Source organism: Ovis canadensis, chromosome 8 (genome assembly GCF_042477335.2).
Source record: "Ovis canadensis isolate MfBH-ARS-UI-01 breed Bighorn chromosome 8, ARS-UI_OviCan_v2, whole genome shotgun sequence".
In the NCBI taxonomy this organism is placed as follows: domain Eukaryota; kingdom Metazoa; phylum Chordata; class Mammalia; order Artiodactyla; family Bovidae; genus Ovis; species Ovis canadensis.
In genome coordinates this window covers 101,557,465-101,577,495 of record NC_091252.1, presented here as the reverse complement: position 1 = coordinate 101,577,495, position 20,031 = coordinate 101,557,465, and the positions used below count along the sequence as shown (strand labels likewise).

The window sequence follows — 20,031 nt, the reverse complement described above, 5'->3', positions numbered from 1 at the left end:
AGGACTGTTTGCGACAGGGATGCTACAGTGAACACCATCGGAAGGGAGACAGCACAACGCCTAGAAGCCAGCCCAGCTGCAGACAAGAGGCGCGGCGAGGAGAGAGCAGGCAGAGGCTGGATCCCCCGCCGAGGAGCGGCCAGGAGACAACGTGGGAGACAGAAGGCCCAGGCACGGCTGGAAGCGGCCTGGGAGGCTCCAGGGCGGGCCCGCGACACCGCGGGGCAGGCCATGCGCCTGCTGGCCCGGGACCCCCGCCCAGCAGCCTGAACACCAGAAGCAGCGAAGCCCTGGGCCAGCACACTGGCTGACAACAGTCACTGTCAGAGAGGACGCCCTCCTCCCGGCCCGCAGGCAGTGAGCGCGCCCTTTCCTGCGACAGGCCCGTGTCGCAGGTCCTCAGAGAGGCGCCAGGGGGAGCCACAGCACCGCAAGTCCCTTAAAGAAGACCCCCGTTCTATCACTAGGAACACAAGTGGCTCCTGCGTCGCAACAAAACCCAACAACAGCCTAGTCGTCCAGATTCAGAACACTCTAACTCAAAGTACGGCTTTAAGGTATCAGGTAAAACACAAAATTTAAAAAGAATTAAAAAAACCAGCCACAACTTCCAATTTCAAGACGCAGTCAAGACCTTCCTTTCTTCTTCTCTGAAACGAACCCAAACCCAGCCTGAACCACAGATGGTGAATTCTGAATTATTAGAAATTGAAAGACAGCAAAACACAGTCCCCGGCTAACTCGCATCTGCTCCGGCACGATCCCGCTCTCCGGAACCCTCAGAGGCACCAGCGCTCTTACCCAGACTTATGCCTGGGGCCCTTCGCGGTCAGGCCCCCGTCCACGGGTCTCTTGGGGAGCGTGTGGTCCTGGCTGGGGTCCACGAACTTGAACACGTGGGACGCCCCGAACTGCACCTTCACCCCACTCTGCAGCATCGTGGTCTCCGAGATGCGCTGCCCACCCACGTAGGTCTCCGCGTCCATGCTCCTCGGCGTGACCGTGACCACCCCGTCCATGTTCGTGAGGTCACAGTGATGGGGCTGGATGCCTGAACCAAACAACTGGGAAGGAAGGAAAATCCAAGGAACTTCCATCAAGCAAAGAGCATTTAAAACTGAATTTTAAGACTCTAGAGTCCCCCTTTCATGATAAATATAACCTAATAAACTCTGGATTTTGGGTGGTTTCAGGGAACTTCCCTCAATAGTAAAAAAGTAATAAATACTGTCAAATAGCTATTTCATTTTTAGCTTCCAGAAGCTTGATGCAAGGTACATTAAAAAGCATATGGTCATCTCACATGCTTATGAGATGATAATGGATCTATCTAGGCGGATCGCTGGAGTGCTCTGCTGTGGGCAGGATGGAGGACACGGGTCCTCGGCCCCGTGGCTCCACAGCTGAGAAATGAGAGCAGAGAGAGCACAGCCTGCCGAGCTTGGCCCCAAGAGGCAAGGGCCGAACGTCCTCACGCACAGACACCCAGGACCTGGCCCAGTCCAGCCCGAGTGCCGTGCCGAGCAGGCGTGATACCTGCCTCCCACTGCGTGTGGGCCCCGGGAACGCGCCTGCCCGTACTGTCTCCTGAAGCACCCTATAAAAGCAGCCCCGGGTCCTGAAGAAAAGCGAGCAGGCCAGGGCCCTGGGGGCGCTGGAGGACCGACGCTCATGCCGCAGCCAGGAGCTCAGACGCTGCCTGTCTCTACGGCCCCACCCCGGCCCCGCCCACCCCCCCACGCACCTGGATGGAGCTGTCGTCGAACTTCTCGGTCCCGACCTCGGTGACGCTGAGCTGAAGGCGGTAGAGCTTTGGCTTGTCTCTGGAGTCAGAACCGTCTGCGGGAGGAGAACAGGCTTCACTGCGAGTCAAATCACAAGGCTCTCGCCACGTGATTTGAAACAAGCAAACGGGGCAATCCTTGAAAAGACAACCACTCAGAACCACTCAGTTCCCAGGGTTTCTTCTCAAAGAACTCCCCAGGTTTACATCCTACAGTTTAACTAGCTGGATGAAGACATGAGCGTATCAGCTTCTGCTTATTACACTGCAAGGCACCAGCACCAGCGCTCCTGCCAAGCTGCTTACCGCATAAACAGCGCTTCCCGGCCACAGGGTCCTGGACCCATCGGGTCCTGAATGAAGACCAGGGAGGAGACAGGGTGCCTCCAGACTGACCGTTGCCCCGCAAGCCCAGCACACAGCCCGCAGGCCCATCCCGGACCCAGGGGCAGACCCGGGGAAACGCGAGCCCCATCCCGGACCCAGGGGCAGACCCAGGGAAATGCGAGCCCTCTCCTGGACCCAGGGGCAGACCCGGGGAGGCGGCCCCATCCCAGACCCAGGGGCAGACCCGGGGAGGCGGCCCCACGCCACTCCCCGGCCGCTACCGCACTGAGTACCAGTCGGAACTGTGGTGAGGCGCCCACCTCCCCGGAGCGCAACTGGGCAGAAGCACAAATGGAGACTGGAGCTTTCTGTGTCATTTTAAACTTCCCGGAACCGCGGAGACGTTCCCCCTGGCTGTGCATGAACTTCTCTGACCTGATGGGGTGGCCAGGGGGTCGAGGAGGAGGGGGAGGGGGACCACATGCGCCGAGACCCCTGCCCACTGAGGCCCGGACACTCAACCCCAGATCCCGGCTAGCGCAGGCCACTCTGACCCCAGCCCCGGCGCAGAGGCGAGGACGGGCCTCAGCCCCGACACGATTGCATCAGGACGCAGTCCCGGGCCGGAGAGTAGCCTCGCGGGTCCCTGCCGCACCAGAGGCTCGCTGACTTCAGACCCACTCACCGAGGGGTCGGGGATGGGCACACCAGAGCACACACAGGATGGCCCCAACTCTCACCGACCACAACCCCGGGAACATGGGCAGGCAAGCCGTCAGGACGGTCGCTGACTTGTGAGCTCACAAAGCAGCAGTCTGGTGACAGGCTTCCTCTGCGGGCCACCGCAGCAACCTGAGATCGGGCGAGGAGGAGACCGAGCCGGGCTCCATGGGCTTCGCCCCAAAGAGACCCCACACGGGGCACCCCGGCCGGAGGCGGCCACAGCGGAAGCTTCCTCTGAGCCATTCTGTGTCACCTCCAAGTGCTGACTCAGAACGGGGCATCCATCGTGTGGGGCCTTCCTGGATGGACCAGTTCCATCAGAACTGCCAGGGGACGTGTTATTCTGCTGCCTTTCAACATCTCGGGCAGCCCTGGGGTCAGTCCCAGCTGAGAGGCATCATCAGCCCTGCTGCACCCCCGCGGCGGCCACTTCCTCACCCCCCACCCCCAAGCTCCGGCGCAGAAGGGCGTCTTAAATGGTCTCTTTACACCTGGCACTCAGCACGGACCGTGGTCCACAGTGCACATCCGGTAAAGCTGGGACCGGTTAACAGTGAGTAGCTACTAACTAAAAACGAAGAGAACAGAATAATGCAACATGGCCACACAGAATTACACTAATGAATCACAAGGAAAGCAAAAGAAGCAAATTAGTGATCAAGAACAATTCTCTCGATTACAATGTTAAAAAAAAAAAAAGAAGAATATGAAAAACATGTTTAGCGGTGACAAAAAAGTGCACAGATGCTTTCTTCTGAAATTCTGAATGCTTCTGAAGGGCATCTTGTGAGCTAATAACCTGAAAATACAAACTTTTTTACATGGACATTTACAGCCACGAATTTAGAAGCATAACAGGAAAGGAGAAGGCAATGGCACCCCACTCCAGTGCTCTCGCCTGGAGAATCCCACGGGCGGAGGAGCCTGGCGGGCTGCAGTCCACAGGGTCGCTGTCAGTCGGACACGACTGAGCGACTTCACTTTCAGGAACTGGAGAAGGAAATGGCAACCCCTCCAGTGTTTCTGCCTGGAGAGTCCCAGGGAAGGGGGAGCCTGGTGGGCTGCCGTCTATGGGGTCGCACAGAGTCGGACACGACTGAAGGGGCTCAGCAGCAGCAGCAAGAAAGGGAGCGCTACAGACTTCCCCATCCTCTCCTTTCTCACCACTCCCCTGAGCAGAAGCCTGCCGACGGGCCAGCAGAAGCCCCCTTTCCAAGGCCCTCCTCTCTCACTGCTCCCCAGGAATAACACGAGAGACACTTCACAGGTGTGTCCTGCGTACCCGGAACGGGGGCCACAGGTGCCGGAGACAGACGGGAGCCCAGGGGCCGTGCGGAGAAACGGAAATGGAGGCAAGGGGTGTGCAAGCAGCCGACTTGTCCTCGAGGGTCCGCGCGCCCCTCCTCAGCAAGAGCAGTCATCTCAGGGGCCGGGCACACACTGCAACCGCTGGGTAACACAGACCCTTCCGTATTTCCCTTCTGTGAACAGGGCTTCTGTAAGCACTGCTTCTGCCTGCAGGGCGGGAGCACCCTTCTCCCTTCAAGCTCTGGCGTGGCCCAAAGGCGGAGGTAAGTCCTCTTAAGGAACCCGACCACACACACCAGAGCTTCTCCCCAGAGGTTTTCAAAGTTTTTTAAAATTTTGCGCTTTTGCCTTAAAAATACGTGTTGTTGTTCAGTCGTGTCCGACTCTTTGCGACCCCATGGACTACGGCATGCCAGGCTTCCCTGCCCTTCATCATCTCTGGAGTTTGCTCAAACTCATGTCCATCGAGTCAAATTAGGTGTGCAACACAATCACATGGTCCAAAATTCAAAAGGCACAAAAAGCCCAGCTGAGACACCCCACCTCCACCCAGAAGCGAACCTGCAGCATCCACCTTTAGCGGATGCAGCGACCTGATGCCCAGCTTCTTCCTTCTCCGGTGCTCACACACCTGTCAGAGACCCACTCAGGGCTACCGAACAAGCTGCAGAAAACCCGGTCCGACGTCCAACACCTGACTCACCGGTGTTTCCTCTGAAATCCACCCTGAATTTCATTTGCCAACTCTGCCAGCACGCCTCCACCACTATGCACTCTGCCCTGCACGCTGGTCTGCTGCGGCTTTCTCCAGCACTCCCAGAGACCACTCTGAACACAGCCTGAGAGCGAGTCCAAGGGCGCCTGCATTCTCAGTCGGCAGCACGTCCACACAGCCAGCTCGCCCTCTGCCCCGACCGCCGCCTCGGGGCGGCTGGCTGGATGAAGGGGCCGGGGTCCTGCCGGCCACCCCCTGCAGATGGAGCGGGGGGACTTGCGCACCTAAGGAGGGCTGACCGGGAGCACGGCCCCGGCGCCGCGCTGGACGCCGGAGATGCACAGTGAGGAAGCGGATGATGGGCATGTGCCCAGAGAGCTCACACTCAGCAAACCAAGAGAACAGTTATGAAACCACCAAAAAAGAAATGTGAATCTTACTGAAACATGACTATCAAGAGAATATTTTTACTAACTCTATTAGAAAAAAAAAAATTCCAAAACACTAAGTCTCCTCAAATAGAACTGGCATAAAAACTAAGGGCACTTTAGGGAAGCTGATGCCTGTATCATGCGTATTTCTGGTATATGCCAGGTGAAAAAAGAAATGTATTTCTCTCTCTATTGTTCCATTATTCTACAGTATGAAATTAAAAAACATAGGAAGACATTAGAGTCCTTTCCAGGAATAAAATTATAACTGAAACATGTCTAAGACTCTATTTATATATTATATCAAAATAGGTGGTAAATACTGAGTTTGATCTCTGGGTTGGGAAGATCCCCTGAAGGAGGGCATGGCAACCCACTCCAGTGTTGCTGCCTGGAGAGTCCCATGGACAGAGGGGCCTGGGGGGCTACAGTCCGTGGGGTCCCACAGAGCCAGACACGACCGAGCAACTAAACGCAGCGCACAGCACAGGTGGTAAGTGCCACTCGTTTCTGTTTTCCTTTAAAAGTGGACAAACCCCCCAGACTCCAAGTTTGGCTGATACCTAATGAAAACCTGTATGATCAGTTTGGACAAAGTTCAACAAACCAATATAAGATGCTAAAAGGTGAGTAAGCTTTATATATGAGAACGTATTTGACTATTACATTCAACATGCAAAAAGTGACATTTAAAATATAAAACGAATCACTAGTCTAGGTTCGATACAGGATGCAGGATGCTTGGGGCTGGAGCACTGAGATGACCCAGAGAGATGATATGGGGAGGGTGGTGGGAGCGGGTTCAGGGCTGGAACTCATGTACACCTGTGGTGGATTCATGTCAGTGTATGGCAAAACCAATACAGTATTGTAAAGTAAAAAAGTAAAATAAATAAATAAATAAAAGTGGGAAAAAAAAAAAAAGTAAAACAGGCCAAAGAAATAATTCCATGTACTATCTAAGATAGACTCTACTGCACAAAAACTGAGAAACAAGCCCCAAGTAAGAAAGCACAGCTCTGCTGACAAGAGATGAGTTTCAGCCGGGAGAACGAGGACAGCACTAAGACACCCTGCATCCGGTCCGGATGCCAGTGAGGGCCCCACCAGGGGCCAGGGGTGGGTGGCGCCCTCTGGCCAGCGGGCTTCTTCTCTGCAGCCTCCTGGGGCATCACACACGTGGCCGTCCCCACGCGCTGTGCCCCACCTCTCAGCCCAGGCCCTCTCTCTCTGGGCCTGGATCTCAGGCTGTCTGTTCCCCATCTGTCTCCTCCTCCCCTGCCTCGCCCCCTCTTCTTGATTGTCTTGCGGGAGAGGGGAGCTGACGGTCAAGAAAACCGCTCTCTCCCTTCTTCACTTCAAATTCTCACTTAAAACTTATCCTGAACAAAAGAACTGGAAATTTCTGCAAAACAAGCTTCTCGTAAATGAATTCTGGATATGGAACAATACTAGCTACGTATAAAATGAAAGGACATTAAACTCTTAAGAAACGTTATTTATATTAATTGAAAAACGAACACATCACGCATGTGGTCAGTTCACATTATTCTGCCCGTGAGGCGGTTAGTGCTCTAGTTAAGAAAGTAGTAGGAAGCATAGCGTTACCTTCAGAAGTGTGATAGCCGTAGCAGGCAAAGTGGTTCCTTCTCCCTGGGGTCGGAGACATGCACGGCACCCAGGTGAAGGCCGCAGCAGGACAGAGGCCATGCAGAAGGCGTGGGGGAGAGACAGAGAGGGTGAGCTGCAGGGGCGACTATCCGTGGGAAAAGCGCATCACCCGAGCCCGGGGCGCGGACACGACAGCCGTGCTCCACGCGGCGCACATGAGAGGCCGCGGCCCGCTGTTGGGGAGACACTGAGACAACAGGTGAGTGCCAGGGTGGGCAGCTGCTAGTCGAGACCCCCACCCTGCCTGGGCAGCCGACTGCTTCTGCCCAGAGAAGAATGTAACTCGCTACCCCTGTCCCCCCAGAAGACAGTGGAAGCATCCACCCACATCTCAGGAGCCTGGACAACCCCTGCAGGCCTCAGCTCCCCACAGCCCCGCCGAGGACACGTGCTGGCTGACACGCAGCGATGCGGTCCTCACCCCCGACCCGCCAGCACCCAGCGGCGGGCGGCAAACACCCTCTCACTCCGCGTGCAGACCGTGCTCAGCGCGCAGCGGCCACACCGGCAGGCCTGGGGGCTCTGGGGTGAGAAGCCCGTGGCAGGCGCTGGGCCTGCCTCCGTGACCCCCGAGTGTGGCCTCCATGAGCAGACAGGCTCCCCCACGGCCCCGCACCTGGCAGGGCGGCAGACCCCCGGGTGCACGACGCCCGCCCGCTCAGACTGAGGCCACGAGTCGCACGAGGGCAGCGAGACCTCTGGCCCCTCTGCACCCGCTGCCCAGGCGTGGGTGGCGGCTCCGCAACCTTGACTGGAGGCGGCGGGGGCCGTGCGTGATGCACGCTGCCAGTGTCCGGCGGCAAGCAGGACACAGCTGGCAGCCGAGCAGGACCCCCCCATCCACCCCTCTACACCTGTGAAACAGCTCCATGCAGTTAACAACCTGGGAGACGCTAAGTGTGAGATAAGCAGTCACAACAGCACTTCTCGCCGAAACCTGAGTCCCAAGGTCGGGGGTTTAATCTGACTTGCTGCCACTCCACCTCCAAGGCCCATAACAGCGTCTGCCACCTAGGAAGCACTCGGGGAGCACTCGTCATCCTATCTCTGCTACCACCCAAGTCAACTTGCTGTTCTTCATTTCAAAACTATTCTATGTCAGCTGCTGTGTATGAAGTCTCTATGGGCTAATACTACTGTCTTCAAACATTTTGGTTTGGGAGAAATAATCATTAATTTCCAGCACGTAATGCAAACTTTTAAAGGACACACCCAATGCCCAAAGACCAAGTTTCAAAACCAACGGCCGTCTCCCAGCCGCCGCGCACCGCTCCCACGGCTGAGCACCAACCCCCACACCCAGATGCAGACACGCCAGGCTTCCATACCGAAGTGTGCATGACCTTTTCAGCCAGAGAACTCAGAGACAGAGCAATACTCACATTTCCCCACAAACAGCTGATCGATTTTCAAAAACCTTCAGACATAGAAGCTACTGCCTGCAGCACAGGGCCACGGACTATAAACTACACCGTCAACCGAAAGAGCAGCCATTCGCCTGCATCAACAGCACACCGCCCAGCGGACGCCCTGGACCACAGGGACCACGGCCCATCATTAGTGAGCCATAATTTTGTGAGCAAAAATAAACACTCAGGAGTCAAAGAGCAAAACATACTTCCTGCCCAAGGACCCACAGGCTATCTCCATAACAGTTTGCTTTCCGCTAACCTTTTCTAGGATTACTTGCTAAGCTTCATTTAAAAGAAACTCTGGGTGGGAAGGTCGACTCTGCTGTTGATAGCATTTTACGGTACAGGTCACACGGCACCATTTTAACCAAATAAACAGAAATGACTCAGTTCAGCTGAATGACACGCGTGTCACACACTTATCAAGTATGTAAGCAGATTAAGCACATTATGTAACAATGTGTGTGTATAAGACATTTTAAGAAAGTCAGTGTATCTCTCCACCTGACGGCTAACTTGTAACAACAGCTTTAGCTCAAGAGAGCGAAACACACGCACAGCCTAGAAGGCTGACCCGACGCACACTCAGCCTATCACCACTTAAAGCTACGCACAGCCCTCCTCTGGCGCGTGGGCTTCCTGGATAGACAGCTATGTTTCCAGATATTCTCTATGACGCTCATACACTGAGCGACGGTGTGACACACACACACACCCGCCTCTAAAAGTCTGTCCTGAGAAAAGCACGTCTCGGTTTCCTGATTTTTAGTAGCTTAAGTATTTTACAAGTTTATTTCGGGAAATAAATTTTTTAAAGGGAGTAGATCATTTAAACGTCTCAAAACCTCTCTGTATTCACTACTTAAGATTTTGTTTTTCAATATCCATTTTTGTGCACGGTAGGTTTATTCTTATGCATAAGCATACATATCCTATGATCTTAAGGGTTTGTTTTTTAATAAATACCATCTTATGATGGCTACTAAAAAAGAAAAGGATGTCAACCAAAAGACAGGCTATCCGAGTAAGGGTCACCACAAAGCGCAGCACGCCAAGCGTGGCCCTGCTCACCCGGGCTCAGCTCCACGAGGTAGGGCAGCTTCTCGGGGGGCAGGGCGGAGCCGTAGGCCGACCCGTCGGCTCTCTCCTTCCCCTGCAGGGGCTTCCCGTCCGTGTGCTTCTTACTTTTCTTTGGGATGTGGTCTGGTGGCCTCCTCTTCAACTGAAAGACTAAAATCCCTAGAACAGAAACACTAAATTATCAACCGACTCAAGTGAATGTTGATGGATAGCTGATCGACCATCAACTGCCCAAGGTTCATCAGGAAAATGCAATTTAACATCTCCCAAGGTGGCTCCAGTGGTCAAGAATCCACCTGCCAATATGGGAGACACAGGAAACCTGGTTTGAGCCCTGGGCTGGGAAGGTCCCCTGGAGGAGGAAACAGCAACCCACTCCAGTACCCTTGCCTGGAGAATCCCTTGGACAGCGGAGCCTGGGGGACTACAGTCCATAGGGGTGCAAAGAGGTGGACACAACTGAAGCAACTTAGCATCGCATACCATTGCCCAAGGCATAATTAAGAGCAGCTCACGCAATTTAACTTTGTGTTCTTGAAAACTCTTGTAAGCAATTTCCCCAAAGCATTTTAAATAAACAATTACGCAGACACGCTATGCGCTTGAAAAACAACCTATTTCGGGACAAACGCTCCTACTGGCAAGCGGCCCTACGATCGGCATGGCCGTACGCGCACGTGGTGGCGCAGCTCACATGGACACACAGGCGCACGCACTCTTAACTCCACTGAGTTAGGCCTCAATTAAGAGCAATTCGACTTTAATCAAGTTTAACTTCATACTGTCCAGAAAATGTACGAAGCAAGTGTGCACTCGGAAGTACCAATCTACATTCAAATATGTCAGGGTTAACGGGCAGTAGGTTTTCACGTCTTCGTCAATGCCAAGGCCCTCCACTGAGCAACAGTGAGCTTAAGTAGCATTTCTGAAAGCAAGAAAACTGTTCTCTCATCAAAAAGGCCACCTTTATGCCCTCACCACTCTGAAATAATCAGGAGAAACTGCCTGAGCAGTGGAAAGCCTCTTCCGGCAGGTTAGACCCTAACCTATCCCGTATCCCAGAGCTAATTCCTTAACAAACACAATCTCTCTTTACCTCTGTCACTCGGCCATTCCCTGAAGATCTGTAAAGGACACTCGTCATCATCAAGGATAACTTCTTTAGCACCTTTTTCATCAGAATGCTGGGCTCCAGGAGGAAGCATGACCTAAGAGAAAATAAGAATTAACTGTGACTACACCCAAAAAGTGAATCAGTGGGTGTTTAAAAGAATGTTTTGTTTTTGAGGAAATTAAAAAAAAGTCACTGTAGAACTGAATTGTTCAAACACTATGAACAGTCCTGAAAAACAGGGGCAAAAGTGAGGGAACAGCTTCCAGTAGAAACCTCGGCCAGCTGACCAGACCACCGTTACTGGCCTGGCCCTCTGTCCGCCCCGAACGCTAGTCGGGTCTGCTCCCCGACACGCTGTCGGCAGGCTGCCTGCGGTGCTCGACCTGTGAGGAGGTTCTTAGAGAAAGAGGACTGCGTCACCGCAGACCCGCCGGCCCACAGCCTCCCTTCCACTGTCACGCGGGTGTTAAGAAGGCAGTCCCATCTAACACGTCCTCTGCAGGAAAACCACAGAGCAGCAGCAGAAGAGACCAGCTTTCCTTTCCTCATACAAAATTCATTTTCTGATTAAGTTATAATCAGATAGTTTAGATGCAGCACACGGCCATTCACTGAACGAGGGCTTTTAAGATACTGCACGCACGATACTCACACATCTGTAGCGCTGTATTACTTTTTATTCCATTTTAACGGCAAGCAATTTTCTTAATCGTTGGAAAAAAACTCCACGACAGAAAGAAAAGAGCCAGTGACCAGGGCCCAGTCTCCAATGCCCTGCTGAGTTCTAGCCCGTCTCTCAACACCAACCAACACACGACTACAGAAAACAAAGCTTTACTGGCACTTGGAGATTATTTTCAAACTTGAGTTATATTCAATAATGTTATAACAGACATTATGCCCAATTACATCATATGCGCATATATTAAGTGGCTTGGACGTCTACAGAACCATATAACTTCTCTCTACACTGCTACAAATTACCCTAAAAAGACATTTATTATTAATACGACACACCCTTACGCTAAAGTAACTGGTATTTCCCCACAGTGTCTTGTACTAAACGTTGCATCCTGGGCTTGGAACGCATGCTGCTCCAGGGTCTGACCTGCACTCGTCTCCTCGGTCTCACACCCTGCCATGCAGCCTCAGAGAGCAAGTCCCTTGGAACTTCTCCGGATTCTCCGCCAGGCCACGAGACCCCATGCGGCACTGCGCCTACAACGCCCCTCCCAACTTCGGGGTCCAGCGAGCGGCCCCCTCACCCCTCAGCTCGGGGACGGCTCCCCCAGGGAGCCTCCCCCAACCTCGGCGCTCGGTGCCGGCCGCACGCCTGCATCTCTCATTCTCGGCCTGACTCCCTTTTCTGTGAACTCTTCTGAAGGCAGGTCTCAGCTTTGACCTTACACAGCATCCAACACAGCACAGCGCCTAACAAAGAGCCAGAACCCGCCTGTGCAGAGTAACTCGCTGAAGAGACAGAAGAGATGAGTGAGTGAGTATGGAAGAGCTTCGCATCACATGATCAGTGAGAGGGCAAGAAAGCAAAGGATTTCCATCTCGAGGATAAAAACAATTATCAACCCCTAACTCATTTTGCCTAAACTAGCAGGGAAAAAAAGAAAAAAATGCTCAAGAACACAGTATTTAGAACAAAACCCCCAAACTACATGACCCTCAAAAGAATCATCAAATGATTTCAAAGAGACTATCAGAAAAAGCCCAAAGAAAGTATTTTATAACTTCATGACTCTGACCAAGGTGCTCTTTCATTTTCTCATCTTCATCAATAAAATCAGGCGGAAATTAAGGAAAGGAAAATACACAGTATGAAGTCTCCTGCCACACAGTCTCTCAAACGCAGCTTCAAGGGACTGAGAATCACTGAACAGACTTACACACAGGACAAGCGCCCCCCTGGCAGACCCCGGGGCCTCAGCGCCAAGAGTCAGGTGGCAGTGGCCGAGCTGCAGCCTCGGGCGCACAGCCTCAGAGGCCCAGGTGGGAAAGGGTCAGGCCCCTGTTCGGCAGTGCAGCCTCTATTCACACCACTGCTTTGCTGTTTTCATCCTCAGACACTTTCCACAGTGGTTATTAACTGGAAGTATGAGGAAAACGGACCCAAAAAACCCAAATCCTTCAGGTCTGGGAGACACACTAGTGTTATTTCTTGGACAACCTCTCTCTCCACTTCCTACTGCTTTCTGTGCCTGGCCCTCCGTCAGGAGACCTTGAGTCTCCCCATCTCCCGTCTCTCTGCCCTCTGCAGATGTCCTTCGCACCCCCTCTCAGCCCTCCCGCTGACACTGGGCCCCTGGCCCTTCTCTGCACGCTCCTCCCACAGCACTCTGGTCCATCCCCCGAAGCACCGGCCCAGCCCTTCTGTCTCAAGTCTCGGCTTTGAGCCCTTCCACCTGCTTTGTCTCTTCTACCTCAGGTTCTCTCATCTGCTCGGGTTGGTCTGTCTTTCACTTTAAAGGCATTTTCCAGCATCTGTTGAGTCCGGGTCGTCCTCTCACACTGATGGCGAGCCCAGGGAGAGCAGGTGGTTCTGGTGAGGGTGCCTGCTAGTGAGCCAGGACGTCCGCAGGTCAGAGTTCACACAGGCTGCTCCTCCCTGAGAGACGGCGCCGTCTGGAAGGAATCGCTCATCTTCTGGCTGTCGGGACTCGGGGCACAGCCTCCCTCCATCCTCCTGCTTGTGGTGAAGCCCTTGCTGTGCCAGGACCCCAACCCCGCAGTGTGACCAGGGCCTTCAGGAGGGGAGGGACAGGGCAGCCACAGCGGGGCAGGCAGGCTGGTGGAGGCTGCTCCCGGAAACAACTCTCGGGACAGCCTGTCCTGAGACGGTTTTCAATGCTGCCGGCGAGTGCTGGAGCCCCATACTCCTGGTCCTCTGGGCTAGGACGTAGGGCCCTCTGCAGGTGGCTTCCGGCCCAGCAAGTCAGACACGCCTCCTTCAGGTCTTGCATTCATGTCTACGGCCACACCAGCCTGAAAGCACCTGGTCTCGGAAGCTAAGCAGGGGCGGACCTGGTTAGTACTTGGATGGGAGGACTGCGTTCACAACTACTGCCATCCCTTCTCTCGTGCCCTTTGTTCTTGTGCATTTACACAGGGATTTTTATTCCTTTACTGTCATCTCAATGGGATAAAAACATCTGTCTTCTCATCTATTTTCAGCTGAAAATTGGGCTTTACTCATAAAATTATAGATCTAGCAAATGGTTTTTCCAACAGAATATAAATTCTCAGCTTTACAACAAAAAGAAAAAGCCATAAAACTCAAGCAAGGCCTCTTATTTAACTCCCTCTGTAACAACACTACCAGCACTGCTGAGGGCTCAGAGCAGACAGCACTCAGCTCACAGCTTGAAAGACTGAACACTGCTAGGGTTCTGAGTCGTCTACACAGTCAGTGCAAACCCACCCACGATTCCAGCAGGTTTTATGTAGAAACTGATAAGCTGATTTTAAACTTATGTGTAAATGCAAATAAGCTGGAATAACCAAAGCAATTTATTAAAGCAAAAGGAAAAAGTGCAATAGGGACTTTATATGATTTTAAAAGACTCATGATAACCTACAGTAATCAATATAGCTTGATACTGGCAAAAAGATATGTAAATGAAACACCAGATTCCAGAATTAGAACCAAAAATATATATGGCCAACTGATTTTCCACAAAGGTACCAAAGCACAGAGGGAAAAAAGAAAGCCTTTGCAACAAATGGCACTGGGTCACCTGGGTGTGGGCACAGAAGTGACTCTAATGTCATACCACACACAGACATTACCTTGAAACGGAACATACAGCCCCAATGTGAGACCTAAAGCTGTGACACTCCTAAAATAAAATACCGGTGAAAGTGTTCACAACTTTGGAGGTAACAAATCTCATATAGAATTTAAAAAGTATAGAATGCGAAAATAGAATTACCAAGTTAGACTTTAACAATTTTAATCATTGAAAGATACCACTTTAAAAAATGAAAAGGCAAGCCAAGCCACAGACTGGGAAAAAACATCCACAGCCTATGTATCACACGTGGGACTTAAAATATATACAGATCATCACGGAAACGTAAGAGTTTCCACAGTGAGATACACCACCACACATCAGAATGACGAACAGGGAAGACAATCGACCGAACGAGAGATGAGTGCAGAGAGCGCAACGGGATCTCTTGTCTACGTGTGGGGAGCTGTAAGTGGTACAGCCATGCTGGACACGCACATATGTGCCTCCTGTGGGACTGAGCCCTCTCCTGAGTCTTTACTCAAGAAGAGAAGTACTTCTATGAGAAGACCTACCACGTATGCTCACAGCAGTTTTACTGTAGGAGTTAAAAAATGAAAACTGGAAACAACACAAATTCCATCAACAGGTGATGGACGAACAAGCTACGCCACACCCACATAACGAAACACACAGCAGAAAGAGGCACAGGGAGCTTCTGAGGGTGTCCCTGTGCTGACTGGCCAAAACTGACAGTGCGGTAGACTTTAGTACATGTAACATATCGTACTTTAAATTATTCCTAAATAATCTTGTGGGAGGAGGAACTAGGACTACCACACTGTGATTATTTAACAATCAATTGCTGAGATGAAAGAAAGGAGGACACCTTTTAAAATCTACTTTCAATGAGATTCTGACAGAAATAATGGTTACAAAGCTAATACCTACTTGGGACTGAGTTAAAGGTGAAGGATTTACCAGAAAGTTTGTCTTACAAGAGAAAAATCTGCTTGATTTTACTCAGTGTGACCAAATCAATTCTGAGGTATAAAATTTCACTGTTATTTCTTGAGAACTCAGGTCAAAGACACAACCTTCATCTCCAAGAAATTATGGATGGCAACTAAGTCTATCAACCAAATGTTGGTTAGTGACAAACAGCAAACCAAGATTCATTTAAATGCTGAGTTGTTACGTTAAGAAAACAATCACTAAAGCAGATTTTACGAAAATAAAATTGTTATCTATATATTAGTATATATGCTAAATAAAAATTGGAAGGGTACGTACGAAGACGTAAATATCGCTTATCCTTTGGTATTAGAACTACAGAGAATTTTTATCTTCTTCAATTTGTCTTTTTATACTCAGTTTAAAACAAACAGAAACACAAACTACTTTTGTAATGGAGGGAGGATGTTGTCTTTTATACATATGCCCACGTCTCAGTTTACCAGATTCTAACAACACAGCAGGGGGAAAGTCAGCCCACGTTCAACTCCCACATCTGCCCACGTGAGCGCCACATCCACGCCCGCGTGGCCTGGGAGCACTCACACGGGCAATGCAGTAGTCCCTGGGGTTCTCCTTCTCCAGGCCGTACTTCTCCAAGGCTTCGGCCACAGCGAAGTCCGCGGGGTCTGTAGTGGACAGCAGGATCGTCTTGTAGGGAATATTTGGTTTTAAGCTATCTGCGTAAATTCTCAATGTTCCACCTGAAAAAAAAAGTTCAACGTCTTTAAGCACAACTTTTATTTTACTCCAACAACAGAGAGCTGTCCACAAATTCCAGCCCCACTTCCTGTTAAACAACACCCATGGCGGGGCCATGCTGGCCCAGTGACCCTCAGCCAGAGTGGAGGAGAGCCAGTTCTGTGTGGTAAGGCTGCGCGTGCCCTCTCCTCGAGCCCACGCTGCGTTCGCGTCTGCTCTCGGTGAAGGACGGAAAGGCGCGTCCCGAGCACTGCCCCTTCTCCGCCTGCCTCCCCACGTCCTCGCTGTGCCGAGCTAGACACCGACCTTCCCCAGCTCCTCAACTTCCCGACCAACAACCGGAAATTAGTCCCTTCTCCCTGTGAACTAGGGCAGAGCCATCCGGACACCCCGAGGTTTTCTTCCTTGTACGTTTCTCTTTAATGGACTCTTTACATGTTGTATCATCGCATTTTTGGTGTCATAATTTGCTTCCTCCTTACAAGATTTTTAAGCCCTACAATTTTAAGCCTAGATGAAAGACTCCTGGGGCAGGTGTGCAAGTCAGGCAAGGCACCATGTTCCCATGCCACGTGGGACCTGGAGGCGGGGGCACATTTCCTTTGACTTCTTTGTTCCACCTTTAAGTTAAAGAGTGAGAATAAAGATCTGTGCACCTTCACGCAAACTCTAAACTTCTGTGACTCCCGGTCTGCTGAATTCTAATGCAGCTATTCTGGCTACTGAATGCTTCTTACACCCTTTGCACACAAGTCTAGCACACAGCGCCTCATGACAACCTGACACCAATAAAATAATGCTGGTCTCCTAAGATAATCAACAAGTCCAGGCTAGCATTAGAATGCAGACCTGCTGACATAGGCCAGGAGGCAAGCTATCTACAGACTCACAGGGACGAAGACCCCCCAGATCAACAATAAAGACATAGCCCGGACCGGTCACTGTCACAGGCTCTCAACAGCTTGTAAAGGGTAGAAATTAAGGGGAGAAAACTAACAAGAAGGGGAAGTAAAAAAGGTAGATCTTTTAGAATGTGTCTGAACTTGAACGACTGCTAGTTTAACACAAGTAGATACAGACCAATGTATATGGACCCACAGTACCCACAAAAACCTACAATAAACACAAAAACTCCAAAGAAGGAAACACAAGAATACCACTAAAGAAAATCAACAAAATACAAGGGAACGAACAAAGAAACAGAGAAAAACTACGTACATGAGCAGAAAACAAGCAACATGGCAGTAAGTACATACCTATTAGTAACTACTTCAAATGTCAACAGACTAAACGATACAATCAAAAAACACAGGACAGCTGATTAGATAAAAACAAGAACCATCTACATGCTGCTTATAAGAAACTTCCCTCAGAGCTAAAGACACAAACCGACTGAAAGTGAGGGGACAGAAAGAGACAATTCATGCAACAAATGACAAGAAAGGGGGGCAGCAATGATGAAAGGACACAAATACAGGATGCTGATGCACGCATTCACACGCGTGTGCCTGCACCGAGCCCCGACTGTAGGCAGCTGAGCTGAGCAGGCATGGGGAGAGGGCCTGACGGTAACACAACAGCACCAGGGAGCCTACCGCCCAGCTCATCCAGGGACAGGTCAACAGACAGATGAATGGATGCAGTCTGATTTAAGAGCTTTTCACTGTAAAAGCACAATACCACAGAATCAGCACAACCGAAACACACATCTCCCTAATCTCTGAGGAGGGAGAGACAGGAGAGAAGCTGACATTTTAAAACTCCTGCTGGCAACTATAACCTGCCTACGTAAACACACGTTTCAGTTCTAAAGCTAAGGGAGGATCGCTCCCCTATTGGGAAGATGCACAATGCGTGGCCCGCAGAGCAGAGGACCCAGGGCAGCACACTCGGCTCCCGAGGCTGTCCACAGGAAGCTTAAGCGGAAGGGCTGACCCCACGGGCATTCTGAAGTCACTCACACTTGGGAGGCATCAGAGAGTAAATACACCCGAGTGCTGAAATTACTCTCCAAGGTGCAGAGCCAGAGCCTGCTGCAAGTGACGACTTCTGACCCGCCGTGAAGGGAGTCGGACAGTGTGTGTGAGCTCCTCACGAGAACCTGGGGACCACCCTGAGGCTAAGGACGGCAGAAGGACACACTCTGCGTTCCTCTCTTCCCACCATGACATCACCCCAACCCAGCAGACACAGAGATTACAGGGACACACTTCTCTAGGTTACTTATTAGACACAAACAGACAGAACGCTTCAGCGAACCTCACCTGACCGTCGCAGAGTTAACACAAACAGCTGCTCTACCCGACACAACACCTCAACGTACCCTACCTGACTGTCTCAGAGTTAGCACAAACAGCTGCTCTACCAGCACGCTCTGGTTTCTCGGGCTTCCTGGAAGCTTGCACAGGCGGCTGGACCGCAACCACCCCTCGAGCAGACAGCCCTCCTCTCCTGGGTGTCCCCCGTTTCTCCTCCTCGCCCTCCAGAGGCCTGTTCTGCTTCCTCCGTCTGCACCCCGACAGCGGCCTTCATTCCAGGTCTGTATTACCTGCACCGTCTCTTCCATGCCCAGTGACACCACTGACTGGTTCTCAGTCACCAAGCTGGCAGCTGCTCCCAAGACACACGAGTGAATCTGGGCTTCCCCTCCAGACGTCCCTTCACCCCGCAGACCTGCAGCCATCCAGCTGAAAACAGGGTGTCATCCTGAAGGGCTCCCCTCCTCAGAAAACCCCGCCAGGCGCTGGCGCCCTTCCTTCCCTCTGCTGGCGCTTGCCCCTCCTCTCCCTCCTTACGGCCGCCGTCCATGACCGCTCAGAGTCCGCCCTTCCAGGGCCGCGCTCACGGCCGACACGGGCGCCTGCTTCCAACCGCAGCCCCTCACGTGGACCCTCTGCTCCGCTCTCAGAGCAGCCGCCGGATTTGAGGCCCGGGCTAGACTGGAAGCATTCTCCTGACAAGCCCCGAGCTTGCACTTTTTCGACATTTTCCCTAAAACTTTCACATTTTTCCTTCCTCGTCTTTGCAGTTCTCTCTTCCTCCTTCTTTTCAACGCAGATATTTTTAGTCATTTCAAATCCCTGCTGGAACAGGCCAGGACAGGTCTCGAAAGCCATCTATTAAATTATGTACAGAAGAAGAAGTCTCTCAGCACCCTAGTTTTTTGAGTCACCGACACTACAATTCCCATGAATCACATAATGAAGACTCAGCTCCTCAGGGCCCTAATCGCCCCGGGAAAGGCTGACGACGCCCGCCTCCGAGGCACCTCGACGTGGCCCCGCAGGAGAGCCAGAGCCGACGACCTACCCGGTGCGACATTTTCAGGGAACGCCGCATCAGTGACACAGCCTTCTGATACGGAGACTTTCTGAACAAACGATTCTTTCCTCACAAGCGAAACTACTGAACAACTAACTTGTGACTTTACCACACTTATTCACACACGTCAGGCGCGTCCCTAGACGGCAGCACTCGCGTCAAGCGCAGCAGCGGGCGCGGCGCGCGTCAGGCGCGTCCCTAGACGACAACACTCCTGTCAAGCGCAGCAGCGGGCGCGGCGTGCGTCAGGCGCGTCACTAGACGTCAGCGCGCATCAGGCGCATCCCTAGACGACGGCGCACGTCAGGCGCGTCCCTAGACGGCAGCACTCGCGTCAAGCGCAGCAGCGGGCGCGGCGTGCGTCAGGCGCGTCACTAGACGTCAGCGCGCATCAGGCGCATCCCTAGACGACGGCGCACGTCAGGCGCGTCCCTAGACGGCAGCACTCGCGTCAAGCGCAGCAGCGGGCGCGGCGCGCGTCAGGCGCGTCCCTAGACGACAACACTCCTGTCAAGCGCAGCAGCGGGCGCGGCGTGCGTCAGGCGCGTCACTAGACGTCAGCGCGCATCAGGCGCATCCCTAGACGACGGCGCACGTCAGGCGCGTCCCTAGACGGCAGCACTCGCGTCAAGCGCAGCAGCGGGCGCGGCGCGCGTCAGCACTCGCGTCAGGGATAAGCGGGCGCGGCGC

The 20,031-nt window shown here is 52.3% G+C and overlaps 1 protein-coding gene across 18 annotated transcripts in view; it reads right to left on the bottom strand.

Annotated features, from left to right (window-relative positions):
- Positions 1 to 20,031, bottom strand: part of AFDN (afadin, adherens junction formation factor) — a 111,964-nt gene that overhangs the window by 51,333 nt on the left and 40,600 nt on the right. For all 18 annotated transcript variants that reach the window (XM_069599354.1, XM_069599366.1, XM_069599358.1 and 15 more), the window contains exons 6-10: positions 15,865 to 16,022; positions 10,547 to 10,658; positions 9,442 to 9,609; positions 1,745 to 1,839; positions 802 to 1,064 (exon numbers count right to left, since the gene is read on the bottom strand). In XM_069599354.1, coding sequence (XP_069455455.1) covers positions 802 to 1,064; positions 1,745 to 1,839; positions 9,442 to 9,609; positions 10,547 to 10,658; positions 15,865 to 16,022 — 796 coding nt within the window. The remainder of the gene's footprint in view (positions 1 to 801; positions 1,065 to 1,744; positions 1,840 to 9,441; positions 9,610 to 10,546; positions 10,659 to 15,864; positions 16,023 to 20,031) is intronic.